Source organism: Neolamprologus brichardi, chromosome 5 (genome assembly GCF_056152115.1).
Source record: "Neolamprologus brichardi isolate AB-2024 chromosome 5, ASM5615211v1, whole genome shotgun sequence".
Classification (NCBI taxonomy): domain Eukaryota; kingdom Metazoa; phylum Chordata; class Actinopteri; order Cichliformes; family Cichlidae; genus Neolamprologus; species Neolamprologus brichardi.
This window is the reverse complement of record NC_142108.1, coordinates 36479006-36498435: the sequence shown is the minus strand read 5'-3', so window position 1 is coordinate 36498435 and position 19430 is coordinate 36479006. Positions and strand designations below refer to the sequence as shown.

Genomic DNA, 19430 nt, shown 5'->3' with positions numbered 1-19430 from the left:
CAGGCGTCCACAGGCGTCCACAGGCGTCCACAGGCGTCCACAGGCGTCCACAGGCGTCCACAGGCGTCCACAGGCGTCCACAGGCGTCCACAGGCCAGATATTGAACCACAGGCCAGATATTGAACCACAGGCCAGATATTGAACCACAGGCCAGATATTGAACCACAGGCCAGATATTGAACCACAGACCAGATATTGAACCACAGACCAGATATTGAACCACAGACCAGATATTGAACCACAGACCACTTCTAACAGAAGGGAACAGAAGCAGTTTGGACGCAGAGGACCAGAGGAGGGCGCTACAGCAGGAGAGCGCTAACAGTTATCAGCTGAATTTTTTAACCACCGTTGGTTTAAAGTGGAACATTAAAACACTCGACTGCTAACTCGCTGCTCCTTACAGTTGGTTTCGTTCAGACTGCGTCCGAGCTCGCGGTGCTCCTGAAGTGATCTGTGCGTTTGAGCCGATATGATGTCCGGCCTCAGTTTGTGTGAAAGTCACAGAGAAGACTGGAGACGCTCCGGTCTCGTGGAAGCGTTCAGCGTGGAGACGTGCGGCCGTCTGCAGAAACAATATGAAGTGTGAGTTCTGATATATGAAATGGTGAGTTTTGAGGTTGTCTTCAAACAAGTGCATCCAGGAAATAGGTGTTTAGTAATGAATATTTTATATTTATGAAAAAAACCTTCATGCAGGAAAAGTAGCAAAAAAAACAAAACATAAAACATAAGACATGGACACTTTTGTCCATGAACAAGCTGAAGGGATGGTGATTGTTTTTTTTAACAAACCCGGAGTGTTAAAAAACACTTAAAAACATGTTTATTTCTCATCAGCATCAATAGTAACAAAAACGCAATTTAGTTTTCGCTGTCAAAGTCAATTTAACTGACGTGTTTCCAGTTACTGTGGAGGTCACAATATGGCGCTCCCCAGTGGCTGCAGCCAGGTACTCTTGGGGCAAATAGGCAGACTTTTATTTTGATAGGTTTAGTTTGGTTTCCTGAAGTAATTCCTTACTGCCCCCTGTTGGTTGGATTAATTTCATCTAAGAAAACATGAAGGGCCAGATTTACTAAGAGCTGTAGCACCATGCATATTTTTGACATTGTATTCTGCAGCATTCTTGTATTACAACAACTTCAAAGGATAAAACAGGGGTCTCAAACGTCAGTCCTCGAGGGACGCTGTCCTGAAACTTTTCCATGTGTAAAGTTGCAGCCTGGATAAAATTAGTAGGTCATTAGCAAGACCCTATAGCACTTCGCTGCATGCTGAGGTGGCAATTCAGCCATTTGATTCATATTACAGCAGCTCTGAATGAACATGGTGCAATAAAAGTACTGTTAGGAGTACATTTTTCCAAACATGTCTGTGAAGGTTCTCAGTCATCCAGGTCCTCGTAGTCTAAGGAGCCTGGAAAGAAAAGCGTCTGGACTTCTTTAAGTTACTTGAATACATCTTCATCGGTTTGTGGTACATCTGCGTATGTTGTGAGTGATAAACTCATCATCTGTGAAATTACAGCCTTTAAACAAAGTATAACACAAGTAAAGAAAAGCAAAATAAAATAAAATATAATAAAGTAAAATAAAACCAGGAAAACTCCAACGCCGATCAACAGTCTCTTTAGAATCTGAAGCCATGTTTAAAGAATGTACATTATCTGGTATGTAGGTGCAGCACATGGTGTTGAATAAGACACAATCCTCCTTTCTCAGCCAGGATCATGTCCAGTGCTACACGATATTGCATTACAGCAATTCGGAGAGCGTCCATTTCTTGGTTATGTCCCTCGTTGACCTTGCAGGATGCATTGAGGAACAAGCCGAATCTATAGTCCAGTGTCTCACTTCCGAGAGCATGTTTTCCAGTCCCTATCCATGGGAAAAGGGCGTGGAGAACTTTCTGTCCTGTGATAGGAATACTTATGACTCTTCTACTGCAGAAAAAACCCCTCTGTGGAAAGGGTGCTGGGTCCAGTTATCTTACTGCTGTTATGATCCCAGCAGTCTTCAGAGTGTCATCGTATGCACAGTACAGTGACACAGCATTAGGTGATGTTCATAGGAAACTGCTGTCATCACCACCATAGCTTCTGGTTCCTGTGCTTTTCACAGAATCATGATGTCATCCTCGGACTCCCCCTGCACTGTCGATGGAGCTTGGCACGCTCCCCTCATCCTTCAGGTGCCCGTCTGTTGTCCAAAATCTCCTCTGTTGGCCTCTGGAAATCCCCCTTGGCACAGTTCTCATTCCAACGCAGCTTATATATATAATGTTCATTGTTTCATGTTAATCCTGGGCCCCTCCTCTTGACACATGGACACTCCCATGAGTCAACTCATCAAACCTAGATTCCTGTCTTAAAGAAAAAGGTTAGCTAGATCACGTCCCAGGCAACATCAGGGCATCTTCCCCTCTGGAGCAGCACCACCTCGGACCTATAATCCTGCAGTAAAAGATGTTAGTGTGATTTGCATATTAAGTTTGCTTAAAAACTGGCTCCGCCAGGAGCCTGCATACACACCATCATGGCCTGAAAAACAAGATCTGGAAGTGAAATCAAAATAACCTTCACATTTTCCCTAAAACACAGTGTAACAGCATCACCACTCATAACCTGTAAACACAGTTTCTTCACACATAAACCCAGAAATCCTGCAGTAGAAAAACATTAACTAGTTGTTCTGGTATAAATCACATGATCAAATCACATGAAGAACTGTAATGCTGTAGAAAAGAAATGTAAATGTTAGCGCTGCGCGGGTGTATACACTGTTTCTCACAGTAATCTCTGAGCAATACAAACCCATGAATAACACCCCTGGTAGATTCACAGACACAGAAAGTGGCATTTAAAGTTAAATCGGTATGCAACCTCGGATGTTGCTGTCATCTTTCTGCTCCTGTAAAAAGAAACACATAAATTCATCCACCCTTTTGGCCTGTCTAGGTGGAGGTTAACTTTGAGTCGTGGTCAAGTCTTGTCAGCTTTTACCAGTCAGTCAGTTTGTTTTTATTTCCATTCATTCATCCATTCTTTCTTTCTTTGCTGATAGTGGAAACTATCGCCGCATTTGATTTCCACCCTCAGCAAAATGACGTCATTTCAAAAGAAAAAAGAAGAATTTTAGATCGGATTACCTCGCTGAATCCTTTTTAGGCAGGGACTCTCATTTTCTAATCGTCCCAAATAAGTGGCTTTCTCCTGAGCCCATTTTGATGTGGAGAAACTCACTTGTAACAATTTTCTTGACGACGTATCGTATAGCGCTTCTAATCGTGCAGATCTGCTCAAACAGAGATTATCGAACAAAACTTTCAGTGCACAGTGAAAGTATCAAAATAAAAAGGCCTTGTTACGTCATGACACAAGCTCCTCATCTCAGGAGGGTAAATCATACCATTAGCATGGTTTATCATACTATCATACTAATTGGCAGGCTCAACTTCACAACAAAAGAAAAATCATCAGCTAGATTCACTCCGAACCAACCATCAGCTGCACAACACACAACATAAGCCTAACGTCTTATTAGCTATGAGTTTAATCCCCAGATCTGTGCTTCTCACTCATTTAGGCCACACACACATTTTATTCAGTTTTCCTTTTTTCCTGTCATCATAAAACATGTGACATGTTGTCATGCACTTCACAAAAGAAGTTTGTTCTGACGTATTCAGAGTTGCGTATCTAGGTACAGGATTCACTCACACATCAAAACAGGAAACTCAGTGTTTTAGAGTCTCCACTCTAACAAACTCCAACACATCTCATTCACTCGCGCTAAGATTCAGTCACCTTTCCTCAATCTAAGAACGATCAACTAATTTGCATATCAGCTATTAACCCACTAAGATGACAGGACAACAGAAATGCATGTTCAAAATGTTATCACAAAAATAGAATTTCCCTCATACAGTAAATTACTTGTGCTGCATCAATCAAGCAGGAAGCATCTCCCAGTTTACTATATTAACAACTAAATTTATTATCTGATCAGTGGTTGGTCAAACCAGAATCTTTTTCCCCACGAAAGTTAAACTGTTGTCCTGCAACCTAGAGAGTCAATTTTTTTATTATTGGATAAATTCAGCATTTGATAACAAGTGTCTGTTAAATTCACACTATTTTAACACTGATGAGAGATAACAAGCTAATTTTCATTGCATGTGTGTTTGTGTTATTAGGCAGGTTTAATGCATGTCTGTGGAGCTGCATCTCCAGCAGGGCATGTTCTTAAAGCTGCCTTTCCTACACACTTCTCTGCTATTATTTAATCATTTTGTAACTAATGTGCTATGAGTCCACTGATCTGTGCATCACACGAGGTGACTTGAACAAGATGATAAACAGACTCACATGCTTAAGATGTTGTCTAATCTTCATGAGCTCTCTTGTGTTTGTGTTAGTAGGGTTAATGCATGTTCTGCTTGTGTGTGTGATTTTGTATGTTTCTTTTTGCAGTGTTTCAGACTCTTTCACAATTTTCCCACTTAACCAGTCAGTTTTGTTTTTCCCAGGTTTGCTAACCCAAATTTTAATTTCCCACTTTAAACACCAGCATTCTCACTTACTCTCACTGTTGTCCTCTCCCACTTCAACAGTCCAACAGCCGGCAGTTCTCTTTCAGCTGTGTCCTGTGTTTCACTGTCTCTTCTTGCCATTTTCTCCAAAGGTGGCAAATGTCAAACTCCAACAGTCTCCTCAGTTCTCCTCAAACGTTCTTGTCACATGCACAGTGAAGTTGCAGCTTGTTGGGAACACAGTGCCATTCATCCAATCAGGCAGGATGATGGGTTTGCTCTTCTTCTCTGATGCTGTTTGTCCACACTGCTGCTGCTTGCTGGGACTCTTTGCTCAGGACTCTGCTGCTGTCTCTTTATCTGCCATGTTATTGCTCTTTGGAGCTGCATTCCTTGTCTTCAGGGAGGAGTGAGAGCTCGCTTGTGAGTTTAAGAGACACATGGTGCTGTAAATAAGTTAGCCAGAAACTTGTCCTGAATGTTTCTAATGATGTTAAACTATAACTTTCTTCCGACCGCTGCATGTGGAAAATTGATTCAGGTCTGCTTGTCACCTGAAAGTGACAAACTAAGACATTTTCATTATTATTATCACTGCTTAACCAACACACACAACTCTCTCTCTCTCTGTTTTTGTGAACTGTCCTTTCTTAAAAGCAGAAAATGAGATTGTAGCTGTTCTTGGCTGATCAACACAAAACCTTTTTCCTATGATTATTTTTCATCTACAATGTAAATTTTGTCTCTTTGTACTCTTTTTTTTTTTTTTTTTTTTAATAGCTGGTGACCTGCAGAATCACCGTTCTCACAATCAGAGGCAATTACTTTTACACAGCGCACAAAAACACTGTGACGTCAGACACATTCACACTCACTTTTTTCATCTGCGTAAATAAATCATTTGGCCAATGGCATGTGCTATCGTGATCCATAAATATGATCACAAGTTTATTTAACTATTTTCAACCCTCCAAAACAAATAAACAAAAACATGATGCTATGAACACTCTACACACATGAGTCAAGATTCAGGAAAACTGCTCACGGAAACGCTTCACACTCCAGTTATCACAGTTATCATAGTTCTGTTTCCCTCTCTTTGAAGAGTTCTCAGCCAGCTCCTGATCTGATAATGTGTAGCTTGCTCATCAGCTCAGAAAAAACCAAAACGTAACCTCACACAGTGGTTGCGTGCTTTGCCCCACAGTGCAAAGACTTGCACTTTCATATTCAATTCAGCTTCTCCGTCATGTAGTTTTCAGCTGTTTCATACAGGGTTCAGCATATTAGTATGAATACATTAAAGATAAGTTGTAATTTAACCTTTTGTTTATGTTTATTTTACTTTATTCCTCTTGTATTTATATCTATTCAGTCGGGTCTGTTTCCAACCCTTTTTAAACTACTTTGATCTGCAGTTTTTACTTGATGAGGGATTATTATGTTCTTCCTGATATGGGTGAATGTATAACGGGTGGTGCTGCAGATGCGGCTGCAGGAACGGGTGGTGGATTAATAAAAGGATTTCGAGGACTGCACAGTGTCTCGTCTGATTTTACGTTGAATACTGTTTTACACGCCCCCGTATCACAGAGTGCGATCAGTAACATACCATTAACGTGTACTGTGATCTCGGGTTTGTCTACAGCTTGTGAAACTAATTGGTGAACATTGAACACCTGTGTCTTCCTCACTTTCCTCAGCTTGTTCTCTATCCTCTAGTCATTCATCCTCATGCTGACGCCTTCCTGTCCCTGACCTGCAATTCCTTGAGAAATGACCTTCCTCTCCACATGTCCAGCATTTGTTATCTTTCTCCTCACCATCTCGTTCTGAGCGTCTGTAACCTCTCCCTCTGTAACTTCCTCTGCCTCTTCTCTGTCCCTGCCTTTGTCCCCTGAATCCTCCTGAAAATGCAATCAATCCTGTGGCTGGATCTACTGTGAAAATACCTGCGTCTTTCTCTTTTTTTGTAACTACACGGAAAGCATGTTCTGCATACTGCAAAGCCTCAGGTAGAGGCCCTGTGTTCCTGGTCACCCAGTGTTTCTCTACGTATGTTTTTATGGCAGGTATTGCTGCCGTTGGTGCAGGAAGTGATGCTGGTGCATAAGGTGGAGGGTGGCCGCACGCAGCTTGAGTTCCGCCTAAAAGGGGATTTTGCATTTTTGATTGCTTAGCTTTCCGTTGCTGTTTTTTATTTTTATTTTCTTGACGTCTATTTACTTCCTCCTCCCAGGCTGCATGAAGCTGCAATTCGTGTGCACGTCTACTTTTCTTTTTTAAGTTCTTTGTGTCATTTAGTTCCTCTACTAAAGCTTCTTTTAGCTGAATTACAGCTGAGGGGTTGCATTTTCCTTCCCAGCTGGGACATTTTGTTTCTCCATCTACAAACACTAATTTGTCCGGCGCCTGGACATTTTTTCTCTAACCACTGCTCGTCAGCAGTGAGTTTGGTGGGCTGATTACCCATTATCACACAACTGCAGAGCCGTCTCTGCCACGAGACGCGGGGGTGGTTGCTGACACGCCCTTCTACTTCCTGCTAATCAGGAAGCGGTGTCAGTTTTATGGGATGAAACCCAACCTTTCCCCTTTGTCACCAGTACTTGAGCTCCTTACAGTAAATAAAAAGACAGTAACAATGGAAGCAGTTCAGCATCTTACTGTGCTGTAAAAAATCACTTACTTCCGACACACAAACATTTACACACAGTCGCGCAGATCCTTACGGCGGATCACTCCTAAACCCTTACGGCGGGTGAGACCTTTAACGTGTTTTACTTTACAATCCTTTCGGCGGATTAGTCCTATGAACCCTTACAGTGGGTTAACCTTATTACACGTATTTTTAGAAATCCGTACAGTGGATTAGACTGTCAAACCCTTTCGTTTTACGCGAGTGTGACTGAGTGGATTCTTTACCTTCCAAGATCTCTCCGTCTATGTTTGAGGTCTTTCACTGGATCCCAGCGTCGTGGACCACTGATAAGAACACCGGCCACTCCTTCCATGGAGGAGGGTGTCAAAAAAACCTTCGGTGCGGGGTCCCCATGACAACAGGATACAGGTAGATCTCTGGTTTGGAGTCACAACAATCGAGTTGCTTTTTCCAACTCCGACTCGGAGGACCAAGAAATGTAAGGAGAAAAACCTCAGGAAAGCAAAGAATCACGGGCCCAGAGTTGATTCATGTACATGGGCGAATCCTGTGCAGGAAAGCGCCCAGGCATCTGGTCAGACTTTATTATATACTCACGTAACACTCATGGGTGGAGTACAAGTTAGGAAAAAACAACTTCTTATCTGGTGTTTGCATACGAGGCTGCACAGGATGCAGCCTTGCAAGGCGAAGATGGATAAGTTGATTAACGATCTTGTAGTGGGTTAAAACAATACATGTGGGTGTTGTCTAAACTTGAGCAGACACTTTGTTCCAGTTAAAGAATTTGCTGACACGCTATGTACAGGCATTACTACAATTTAAATAAGCTAAACAATTATCACAGTTGAATAAAGATAATAAAGTAATATAATTCAAAATCTTTCAACAGTTAAATAACCAGAATATTAAAAAACATATAAACAGAGTTCATTGATACTGCTGCAGCCTCTAGAAAGCAGAATAAGATACAGATCCCATACATAGCCAAAGTTACCTGAAAGCTCGTGGTTCACCTGAAAGTTAAAACCCTGCATCCGGATCTACTTCCTAAATTTTGGACAGGAAGTAGATAAACAAACATCTTTCCAACTTTTCTTTGTTTAAACGATTAACAAATGTATTGGTGAGCTGAGATTATGTGATAGCATTATTTTATACATAGAAACAAGCAACCAATCAGGTGAAAGCGTGTCCCAGCAGTGTGCCAGTTGGTGACAGTGTGGACAGATGTTTGCTGTGCAGAATCTGTCACGTAAATCGTACCATCATGGGCGCGGCCGCTGAGCTCTGTACATAATAATCCTTTGCTGTGAGCCTCCAGCTGGTGGTTTAAATCTTCATGTTTACTTTTTATTCACATTTTGATGAATACTTTAAATGTTCTGCTGGTTGTGACTCTGGATTTCTCGCAGCTTCATTTGGTTCCAGTCCAGGCCCGGTCCGAGTGTGGCGACGGGGCACAGAGCTCGGAGTCGGAGTCTGACTCCCCCTCAGCGATGTAGGACCGGACGGCGGTGCAGCAGGCAGCTCCTCCCCCACCATGGCGATCTCCCAGGTTGTTGGAGGAGTAGAATCCATTGTTGAGGAAGTCCAGGTTGTCTCTGGACTGGGAGATGGAGAAGCCACTGAAAGAACGCTCCAGCGCCTCGTGGTCCACCGATGGAATGGAAATAGAGGTGTCACTGTCAGGCTTCCCCTCCTCGCCTCCTCCTCCCATCCCATTGGACCCCTCTCCTGCCCTCTCCTGTTTCTCCGCCCCCCCTCGGTCTCCGGTGCTGTGACGGCTCGATCGGTTCCCACTGTGTCTCTCCCCAGATGGAGGAGGGGGCAGTCGAACCAGTGACCCATCCCCCACCGGACTTGGAGTATTACCCTGGCTACGATGAGGAGGGGGCGGAGCCTGCTGGTGGAGCTGGGAGCTGATGGGCTGCCAGGAGGTGGAGGGAGGACATGTGGGGGCATTGTAGTTCCTGTGTCCGGTGGAACTGCTGGAGCGAACCATCTTCGTCACAACCCGAGCCTTCTCCACATGTTCACCTGGCAACCCTCTGTGCAAGATGTAAACACATTAGTAAGTAACCGCCATTTATCAACAGGAAGTTCTGAGATTATCAAAAGGAAGTTGTTTATGAACAGCCAGATGGAAGATAACAGATTCCTTTTTGCTAAAGCATATAGTTAGGGCTGGACCAGGTGACCCTGAATCCTCCCTTAGTTATGCTGCAATAGACGTAGGCTGCCGGGGATTCCCATGATGCATTGGGTTTTTCCTTTCCAGTCACCTTTCTCACTCACTATGTATTAACAGACCTCTCTGCATTGAATCATATCTGTTATTAACCTCTGTCTCTCTTCCACAGCATGTCTTTATCCTGTCTTCCTTTTCTCTCCCCAACCAATCACAGCAGATGGCCCCGCCCCTCCCTGAGCCTGGTTCTGCTGGAGGTTTCTTCCTGTTAAAAGGGAGTTTTTCCTTCCCACTGTCACCAAAGTGCTGCTCATAGGGGGTCATATGATTGTTGGGTTTTTCTCTGTATTGTAGGATCTACTGTACAATATAAAGCACCTTGAGGCGACTGCTGTTGTGATTTGGCGCTGTATAAATAAATTGAATTTAAGTGAATTGGATGGTCGGGCCTTTAGGTCAGGTTCAAGTTAGATTAAAATTGGGAAATATTTATTATATTTTTCTCATCACTACTGTAACTTTGATGACGCTACCCTTTACTTGTATTTTCATTTACATTAATGACATGATGAACGAATGACAAGACACTGACTGCACGATCTTGGCGATGGATTGGCTCTTCTCCAGCTGATCCACTGGACTGTGATAGGGTGGTGCTGGGTCTGGCTCCTTGGATCCAAAGTAGGCGTCGGTCTCAGCCTGAGGGATTCCCATTCGCTGGATATAGATATTAACCAAAAAGTCGAGCTTTCTCTCCATGGACAGGACCTAAGTGAGAAAACACCAGCAAAACAGACTCATGTCTGAAACCATAGCAGAAAAGCCACCAGGTGTACTCTTTATAGTCTGTTGGTTACCTGCTTCTCCACCTTCCCCAGACGTCCCATCATGCTCGGGTCTTCAGGTAGCTCCTCACTGGCTGCTTTGGGACGATCCTTATCTGCAATTGGTGTTCCTCTGCCAACGATCTGATCCACCCTGCCAGTCAGGAGACAGAGTGAGTCAAGCCATTCAAAACCTCATAAAGTCTTACCTCACGCAGTTTTACCTAGACTGGAGGTTCTTGATACGGGCGAGCATGTCCAGGTGTCCGGCTGAATACTGTTCAATCACATCCATGACATCGTAGGGACGAAGACTTTCCTTAAACTTCCTCTTGGATACCATGAAGCGCATGATGCTAAGAGAGGAAACAAGACAGCCAGCAGTCACACCACACAGACTTGTCTGAAATCAAAAAAAACGACTCTGAATACTTAGAAGATATTCTGAGGCTTTTCTGTACAGGGTGCTGTGTGGTTTCTTTATCCAAGTCCTGGTGACTAGTTTGAGTTGCACGCTGTTTACCGGCATGCTTTGGCATGAGTGCCTGGATTGCTAATGAGGTCAATCAAGTCTTGACCACATCCATCTACAGTCTGTGGAATGGAGATAAGGAATGGTCCATATCTCTGCTTCAGTCCTGAAAATTGTGGCTCACAGTCCTGCTGATAAGCTCTGGGCTCAGGGTCACCACAATGGAGAAACATGGTTTCAGCTTGGCCCAAAGATGAAGACCAGATCAAATCTACAAAGAGCAGGCAAAGACTGTTTCGTTCTCTGACAGTCGAGTCAACCAGAACTTTGAAGGGTTATCTTTAAAAACGTCAGCGATACCTGGGATAGAACAGTAACGTTAGGGTAGGCCACATTGTGTTCATCCTTTTATCACACTTTGTAGACATTTATATATTCCATCCATCCATTCGCTTCCGTTTATCCTTTTCAGGAGCCTATCCCAGCTGTCTTAGGGCGAGAGGCGGGGATACCCCGGTCAGGTCGCCAGTCTGTCGCAGGGCTAACACACAGAGACAGACAACCATTCGCACTCACGTTCACTCCTGCATTCACACCTATGGGCAATTTAGTTTCCAATTAACCTATCCCCACTAACTGCATGTCTTTGGACTGTGGGAGAACCCACACAAACACGGGAAGAACATGCAAACTCCACACAGACAGACCCCGGCCTGATGGTGGAATTGAAGTCAGGACCTTCTTGCTGTGAGGCAACAATGCTAACCACCGTGCTGCTCCATGATATTTCTATATCTTACTACAATGTTGGTTTTATTCTGGGGGTTTTAGGAGGTGAGGTTATAGCGGGTGTAGTGTGCCTTGTAGACGGTGGGTCATGGAAGTCCCGGAGGTAGGGCCCCTCCATTCCCACATGCTCCAGGATCAAAACAAACATGGAAGCTAGCCCACAGCTTGTTTGTTTACATGCTGTTTCTTAGTCTCTGCTCTGAAGTGAGCTGAGGGGGGTAGCATACAGCATACAGCAAACTAAGGACAGCCAACACTTCTGGACATTCAGCGTACGTCCTGAGGGAAGCTGGTTCTCTTTGAGGAGGTTTTATTTCTACTGGAGCTGCTGCATGTCTCAGAATTTAGTTCTGATCCAGATTCCAGAACCAGACAGCTGGACTGCTGGAGAGCTGCTGAGGCAAGACCTGAGAGTTCAGATAACTGATATGCCTGAATGCACCAACAAAAAACACATGAGAAATGATAATAACAATAATAATTATAATGTCTTAGCAGAGGTGCTTTTATAACACAACAGAACACAGTGAAACAACATAAAGCAATGAAGCTAACTGAGGTCAGACTGACTGCTCTTACCCAACAGCTGATGGGGACCTTTGACCCTGGGGTGAGTAGAAATTGAAAAAAAAATACAAAAAAAGAAATAAAAGTAATGTGAATAAAAAACATGATTCAGTGCAGAATAAACAGCAAATAAAGGGTGAGCAAAGCGATGAATGGTGGCAGAAAAACGAATATTTGCAGGAAACTGTTCGTACCAGATGGCTCTAATGGTAACCTTTAACGCTGGGGTCAGGTCCTGAGGGACAAACTCACAGTGGCAGCTCTTGTTGTCATCAGCCATGTCTTCTCCAGGAAGGCTGGCCTCTAAAACGGCAACAAACAGAATGGATGTAATTGACCACACACACACGGGACTGCAGAACCCGTGGGACCCAACATGTCATTACAACCAGAGACCTCAAACTAGTTCACATGATGTCTGGACAACAAAAACCAAACAACTAAAACAAAACTAAAATGTTGTCACAAACACGACCTGCAGGTGGCAATACAGCCCCTCACGTCATAATGCCCAACAAGACGCCACTGCATGTAAACAAAGTAGGAAATGTGACTCGCTTTTATCCTGCTGAAACGCTCATGGTAACCAAAGCTCTGCACAGACTGAAACCCCATGTCCCTGTTTACCTCTGCCCTGATGGCCTCCCTCTGTGTATTCTGGTGTGTGTGAGTGTGTGCTGACCTGGGGAGCTCTTCTGTCTGAACTCTTCGTCCTGCATCTCTATCAGCACTACAGGAGGAAGAGGAGAGAGGAAACACCTTCATCACGGAAGATCACACTCATCATCACAGTCACCCAGAAAACCAAACAATTACCAAATTTTATACCTGCAAGTGTTAGCATAGCTTAGCACACACCGAATGTGCTAGCCTAGCTTAGCACACACCGAATGTGCTACCCTAGCTTAGCACACACCGAATGTGCTACCCTAGCTTAGCACACACCGAATGTGCTACCCTAGCTTAGCACACACCGAATGTGCTAGCCTAGCTTAGCACACACCGAATGTGCTAGCCTAGGTGTCGCTACCCGATCCGTACCGGAAACCCGATCGGTACCCCGCATGCGCGAAAGGTGTCTACTTCCGGTCGAAGCGTTTTACGATAGTTACGGGTCAGAGTATCTGTTAAGATGTTAAGAATAATAAGTATCTCTTAAAATGTTTCCAATAATGAAACATTTCAATATAATGTAGACAAAAACGAAAAATAAAAAGATAGTTACGGATCAGGACTCCTTGATCCTTACTGTGCATGTGCAAAGTCGGACCGTACAAATTGGAGCTGTGTCCCAAAACGTCGGCTGCATCCTCCGGAGGCCGCATTTGAAGGCCGATTACATCACAGACAGGCGACGAAGGCTGTCCCAATTCGCCAACTCCTTCAAATGCGGCCGACAAATGCGTCCTTCATTTCCCCTAATTTGAAGGATGGGTCGGGTGTGTCCTTCGTGGCCCACCATATCCCAGAATTCATAGCACGGCCCAGCCAAATTTCAGCTGTTTCAATGGCGGCCGCTACTAAGTTTTAAAATTACTCTTATTATTCTTTCTGGGTCACAAAATAAACTTTTAACATATTTTCAGGCGAGAAAGTAGCTGTGTAAACCTCAAATATCTGCTCAGTTTATCAAGACATTGCATATTTGCAAAAGTGTGCCGACGTTTTCGGAGACGTCTGCTACCCACCAGCTCGATAGCAAGCCGGGGGGGGAGGGGGATTCAGTGGTCACTCCAGCCGATGAGAGCAGCGGACTCCCGGCTTCATCGTTTTCAGACCCCCGCTCTTTCGCTACTCAGGTTAATCATGATACAAGTCACTCGGATAACTGAAAAATGTAATTGTTTGCCTTTTTTCTGTGTTTTATTTGTTCCGGAGTAAATCGGTTTGGCTGAGATCAAAGTTATTAGATTATTAGATAAAATAAAACTTTATTAATCCATCGAGTGGGTTCCTGAGGGATTTTCACACAGCTGAATAAACGTTAAACAGAAAACTGATTAAACAGAAGTGTGAGACGGTCGAGAATTTACTCCAGTGTCCTGTTATATTTTAGATAGCAAGGAGCAGACGGCCGAGTTTATTAAACTCCACCGACACAGCGGTGACGCAAATCTGAAGGCCAGACCGTCCAATTTCACAGCCTCGCACTTCCGGCCTTCTCGGTCTTTGAAGGACCCGGCACACGTAGACTGCGAATGCCGGGTCCTACGAAGGATGCAGCCGACGTTTTGGGACACAGCTCGGGTCTACCTGATTCGTACCGCGCATGTGCAGGGGTTTTCTTCTTCTTCTGTTTGTTTAATGGCAGTTTACTCCCCAGTGTACGAGGACACCGCCACCTGCTGACCGAGCGAATAAACCCTATTGTAAACTGAATTAGCGTCATTACAAACGTGTGTTTAATTTGATTTAGTGATAATCGAGTGTGTTTATTCTTGTCTGTGTGGAGAGGATTGTTGGAATAGTGATGATGATGTCCGCTATCACTGTCAGTTGCCAGTAAACACTTAATCTGGCTGATGAATCTTCACGTGACATGTTACAAAGTCTGTGTTATTAACTCTGTAATTAGCTGCCATTCTTCTTATTTTACGGCGCTGTTGTTCAATCGGGAAACGCTCTCTGTTGAGGAGAAAAGCATGAATTTGTTTGTATATGGATTATCCATTGTTTAAATGTCCCGGTTGTCAAAAAGGAGGCAGAGCTGTGGAGAAATGCTAGGAGCTAACTGGGCGCTAACCGTATCATTCAAATATATTGAATGTCGCAATGTTGGCAAAGAGAGGAAGTGACGTAAGATTTGCGCATGTGTGGTACCGATCGGGTTTCCGGTACGGATCGGGTAGCGACACTAGCTTAGCACATCGAATGTGTTAGCCTAGCTTAGCACACATAGAATGTGTTAGCCTAGCTTAGCACACACAGAATGTGCTAGCCTAGCTTAGCACACACAGAATGTGCTAGCCTAGCTTAGCACATCGAATGCGTTAGCCTAGCTTAGCACACATAGAATGTGTTAGCCTAGCTTAGCACACACAGAATGTGCTAGCCTAGCTTAGCACACACAGAATGTGCTAGCCTAGCTTAGCACACACAGAATGTGCTAGCCTAGCTCAGTGTGACTGGAAGATGAGGAACGCTGTGATCTAAAATGGATGCAGAGCTTAAACTTGACAGTCAGGTTGTAAGATCTAGCTTTTTTTAATGTGAGGCACTTCATCTAAAATAGACCCTATTTTATCAAGGAAGCTTTTCGAGACGGTAATCCATGCCTTTGATACATCGAGGCTGGATTACTGTAACGCACTTTATTGTGGGGTTAGTGATGCGTCCATCAGGCGTCTGCAGGTTGCGCCTAATCCTAACCCTGCAGTGCGACGTTTAACTGGCACATAAAAATCTGAGCACATTTTTAATTAACTCCAGTGGCAACCTGTGCATTTCAGGATCCTTTATAAATCTCTTAATGGCCTGACTGCCCCCCTCCCCAAAACTACTACAGCCATATACACCTGCCCGCTCCCCTAGGTCTGCCAATCAGCAGCTCGTTAAGGTACCAAAGACTAAGTATAAATTTAAAGGTGGCTGTGGTTGTGCTGTAGCTGCTCCAAAATTGTGGAATGATCTGCCCTCGCACGTTAGGCAGGCCTCTTCTCTTTCTGACTTTAAGACTCTTCTAAAAACACATTTTTTTATTTCAAATTGCTTTATAAAGGTGGTATGGTAAATGGACCCAACAATGGACTATGGGAAGCGCTTCGGCTCCCTTAAGGCCAAAACAGAGAGAATGAGGAGGAGCTTCTTCCCTCAGGTATCTGGTCCCTCAACCAGGTGTAGGACTGGACTCTCTCTCATTCCTGTACATCAGCAACTGTTTATTCCCACACGGTTTATTTGCACAGTTTTATAACTTCTTAAATTTGTTTATCTGCACATTCTATTTGTTTTTATTTATAATTTTTACCTTCAATTTTACTGTAAATTTTTACATTTTAAACGTGTATATTATGCAAATTTCTGGCTAGTTTAGTTTTATGTTTAGTTTTTTATGGTCGGGCATTGCACAGCAACAAGCATTTCACTGCATGTCGTACTGAGTATGATTGTGTATGTGATAAATAAAATTTGAATGTGTAAATATTAGAAGCAGAGGGAAGTTTATTTGAAGAGCAGAACCAGAGGGATCCCACGAGCTTTTCTATAACGCTGGAAACAGAGGGTTTACGTGAACTTTACATGAACGCCGTGAACTTGAATGCTAGAAGTCTGATATCACGTCTCAGATTACAGTTCCTGAAACATCCAATAGCTAACTGCTCATTAAAGGGACGTCCACACAGGAAGAGGCTGCACAGCCAACGGAGAACATAAATATCAAAAGCATTCAGGTAAACAATGACATGTGAAATGACTTCGAGGTGGGCGGGTCCTTTTGTTAACCGCCTAAGACCCCAACTCTTTCATGGCAGCATTTTTAATTTCTCTTTGCTATTTGGGCTGATTGGGACCTGATAAATGTAAAAACAAAGAATTACCTGATTTTTTTTTTTTTACCGGATTTTTGTATCTGAGAAACATGAGATCGACATAAAAGAACATTCGTTTCAAATTTCGATCGAGCAGTGGCAGTATAATGTCCTCGTAAGTGGATATCAGGCACTTGTAGAGCAACATTTAGTATTTTGGTCTAGACCCAAAATGTGATGTCCACATATGTGGACGCAGGTCCTCGGAGGTTAAACTGATCTCAGCTTTGAGGACAGAGAGGAACCACTGACTGACACAGAAGAAGGGGGAAGTCCACCAGAGGATTATCCCACTGTCAGCTACAAATGCATCCACTGTGGGCAAGGAGTCTGCTCTAAATGCTGATATAAAAACCATTGAAACTGTAATCAGAACCAGTTAAACCAGTCAGAATCATTCACACACCACCACTGATGCTCAGATGATGAGCGTGAATCAGTCACACCTCCAGTTTCCTCTCACGACCTTCTCCTCTCACCTCGTTCTTTGTTTTTCCCCTCTCTCTCCTGCATGTGTCACAGTGACCTCAGGTGATGTCTAATGAAAACAAAGAGCTGGGTTCCTCCACTTTTGTAGAAGAAATTCTTTATTTGACACAAACGTTCGTCCCACAGCAGTGTGGAAACGGCTCCGGCCACGCTCACATCCACTGTGAAGCCTTGGACATTTGCACCTGTACCATTGTAGTGCTGTGAGCCCACACATGATGGCGCCATGGTACTTTTTTATGTCCGATACCGATATCATAAATTTGGATCTGCCGATACCGATATTTGTTTTTTTAATGTCTCGCTGTTCATACTCACATTTTAAAAAACAAAACAAGCTATTCTGTTACTCTGTATGCAAAAAATACACCCCAAATATTTCACAGTTCAGCAATACTGATCTTTGTATTTACATATTTAGCAGAACTTTAAGTATTTAAAGTAAAATTCTAAAATAATTTAAAATGCAATTTTATGCAGATTTCAAAAAGGTCTTTGTTCTGAAAAAAGTGCAATATCAGCACAAAATAATCTTTATATTCAACAACTAAAAAAGTGGAACCTTTTACTCTTAAAGCTGAACATAAACAGACACCCAGCGTGGAAAACAGTGCAAATAAATGCAAACACTTCATGACACTCACCTGATCAGGATGGATGTCAGTGTGAGCCGTTTCTATCACATTTAACCTAAGGCTACATTTTGTGTCCTTTACATACATATAAACACATATTTTTCATAGTTTTTTTCTGAACCATGAAACTGTTTGGCCATGTGTCGTCCCTGCGTCGGGAGCACACGCTGGGCTCTCCAAATCACACACAAACATCCCACATTCCTGATTTTTAGTTCACAGACACGTCTCATAACGACTAACTTCTCCTGAAACGTTGGAGGGTTTTATACAGTAAAGTCACAGTTATCAGTCATTTGTTAAAATAATAATTTTCTGTTGTAACCCTCAAACTGAATGGTAATGTAACCACAAACACTTCCACATCTAATGTCTTTAATGGAGTCGGACTAAACTGGATCCACACTCCGTGCCGGCGAATGCTCGCGGCATGGGGGCAGCGGGTTTCTCCCCGATATCCGATCCAGTAATTTAGGTCAGGATCGGATCGATACCGATGCTGTATATCGGTCCGGTCCAGAAGAGTTTGTTCACCCTGAGTCGTCATCACTGGAGCTCAGATTCCTAATTTCAGCTTTTTAATCTGATGATCGAACTCTGAGCGGACAGATCAGAGAAAGTTTGCTGATGGAGGTGAGACAGCAGCAGACTCTGGATCAGTTTGAATCCAATAAAAACGGTCCTGCCAGGTAGGTGAACCCTGATTCACTGATTCCTTCGGGTGGATTCGGTTCCAGGCTGACAAACACGATGATGAAGTCTTCTAAACCAAACATTTAATCTCAAAATAACAGCAGTTTAGTGACTAATGCTTAAGTAAAGACAGACCTCATCTTACAGTGTCCTGGTATGCAAACAGGACAAGCTGCTGATTTTTCTGAACATGTGATTTCAGTGCAGATTTTTGGGCGACTGGTATCGACACTGCTCGGCTCGGCCGGTCTTACCTTCAGAGTTCTGACGGGATGCCGCTCCCCGGATCCTGAAGGCCTGCCTGGTTCTGCTGCGTTCTCCAAAGCTCCAGCTCTTTGGAACCTTGCTGGGACTCTCTTCCAAATTGGGCTCTATGCTCGGGGACCGCCGCAAGGCCTGGACTCCCCCAGGACCTCCAGGTACTCCAGGACCAATGCCAGGAGCAGGACCCATTCCAGGTGCAACTCCTGGGCGAACGGGAGGAACCAGTAAGAAGGAAGGAAGACAGAGTGCTACTTCAGGTCCTGATTACAAGTAACGCTCTTTGCTTAAATGGCTCCTCCTGGATATGACTGCCAGTCCTTGATGAGCACAAACCAGTAACCACCAGCTCACAGGGGTGCAGTGTTACCTATGTTGCCTCACAGCCTGAGGGTCCTGATCCAACGATCAGTGGATGGCGTGTTGTCTGACTCTATGTTTAAAGACTCCTTTAGCGCGTAGATGACATCAGTATCAGGATTGCTCCCAGACCAAAAACAAGAACGTTAAAAAATATCAACACCCACCGTGCTGAGGAGAACCTTTGCCTTTGGTTCCTGAACTCCGAGGAGACGAGAAGACCCTCTCCTTTAGACTCACCTTCTGACTGTGGGAGGGAGGAGAAAGACCAGGAGATTTTTAGTCACATCTGGAAAATGATCAGCTCTTTGGGTTATGGTCATATAATTACATAACTAACCAAACAGATACACTTTAGTCTTCCTAGGTGATAAAAACTAAGGAGCTTGGAAAGAAAAAGACTGGAAGACATTTCACGTCTCA

At 43.8% G+C, this 19430-nt stretch overlaps 1 protein-coding gene across 4 annotated transcripts in view; it reads right to left on the bottom strand.

Moving 5' to 3' along the window:
- Positions 1-150: 150 nt before the first annotated feature.
- The window catches only part of kcnq2b (potassium voltage-gated channel, KQT-like subfamily, member 2b), a 32784-nt gene continuing 13504 nt past the window's right edge, over positions 151-19430 (bottom strand). For 2 of the 4 annotated variants that reach the window (XM_087841167.1, XM_087841168.1), the window contains 8 exons: positions 19175-19254; positions 18641-18853; positions 12723-12770; positions 12235-12343; positions 10437-10568; positions 10246-10366; positions 9981-10156; positions 151-9248 (listed from right to left, as the gene is read on the bottom strand). In XM_087841167.1, the coding sequence (XP_087697293.1) occupies positions 8615-9248; positions 9981-10156; positions 10246-10366; positions 10437-10568; positions 12235-12343; positions 12723-12770; positions 18641-18853; positions 19175-19254 (1513 nt within the window). In that variant the 3' untranslated portion in view covers positions 151-8614. Of the gene's footprint in view, positions 9249-9980; positions 10157-10245; positions 10367-10436; positions 10569-12234; positions 12344-12722; positions 12771-18640; positions 18902-19174; positions 19255-19430 lie in introns of all 4 variants that reach the window. The other 2 variants (XM_087841169.1, XM_087841170.1) reach the window with 2 other exon arrangements.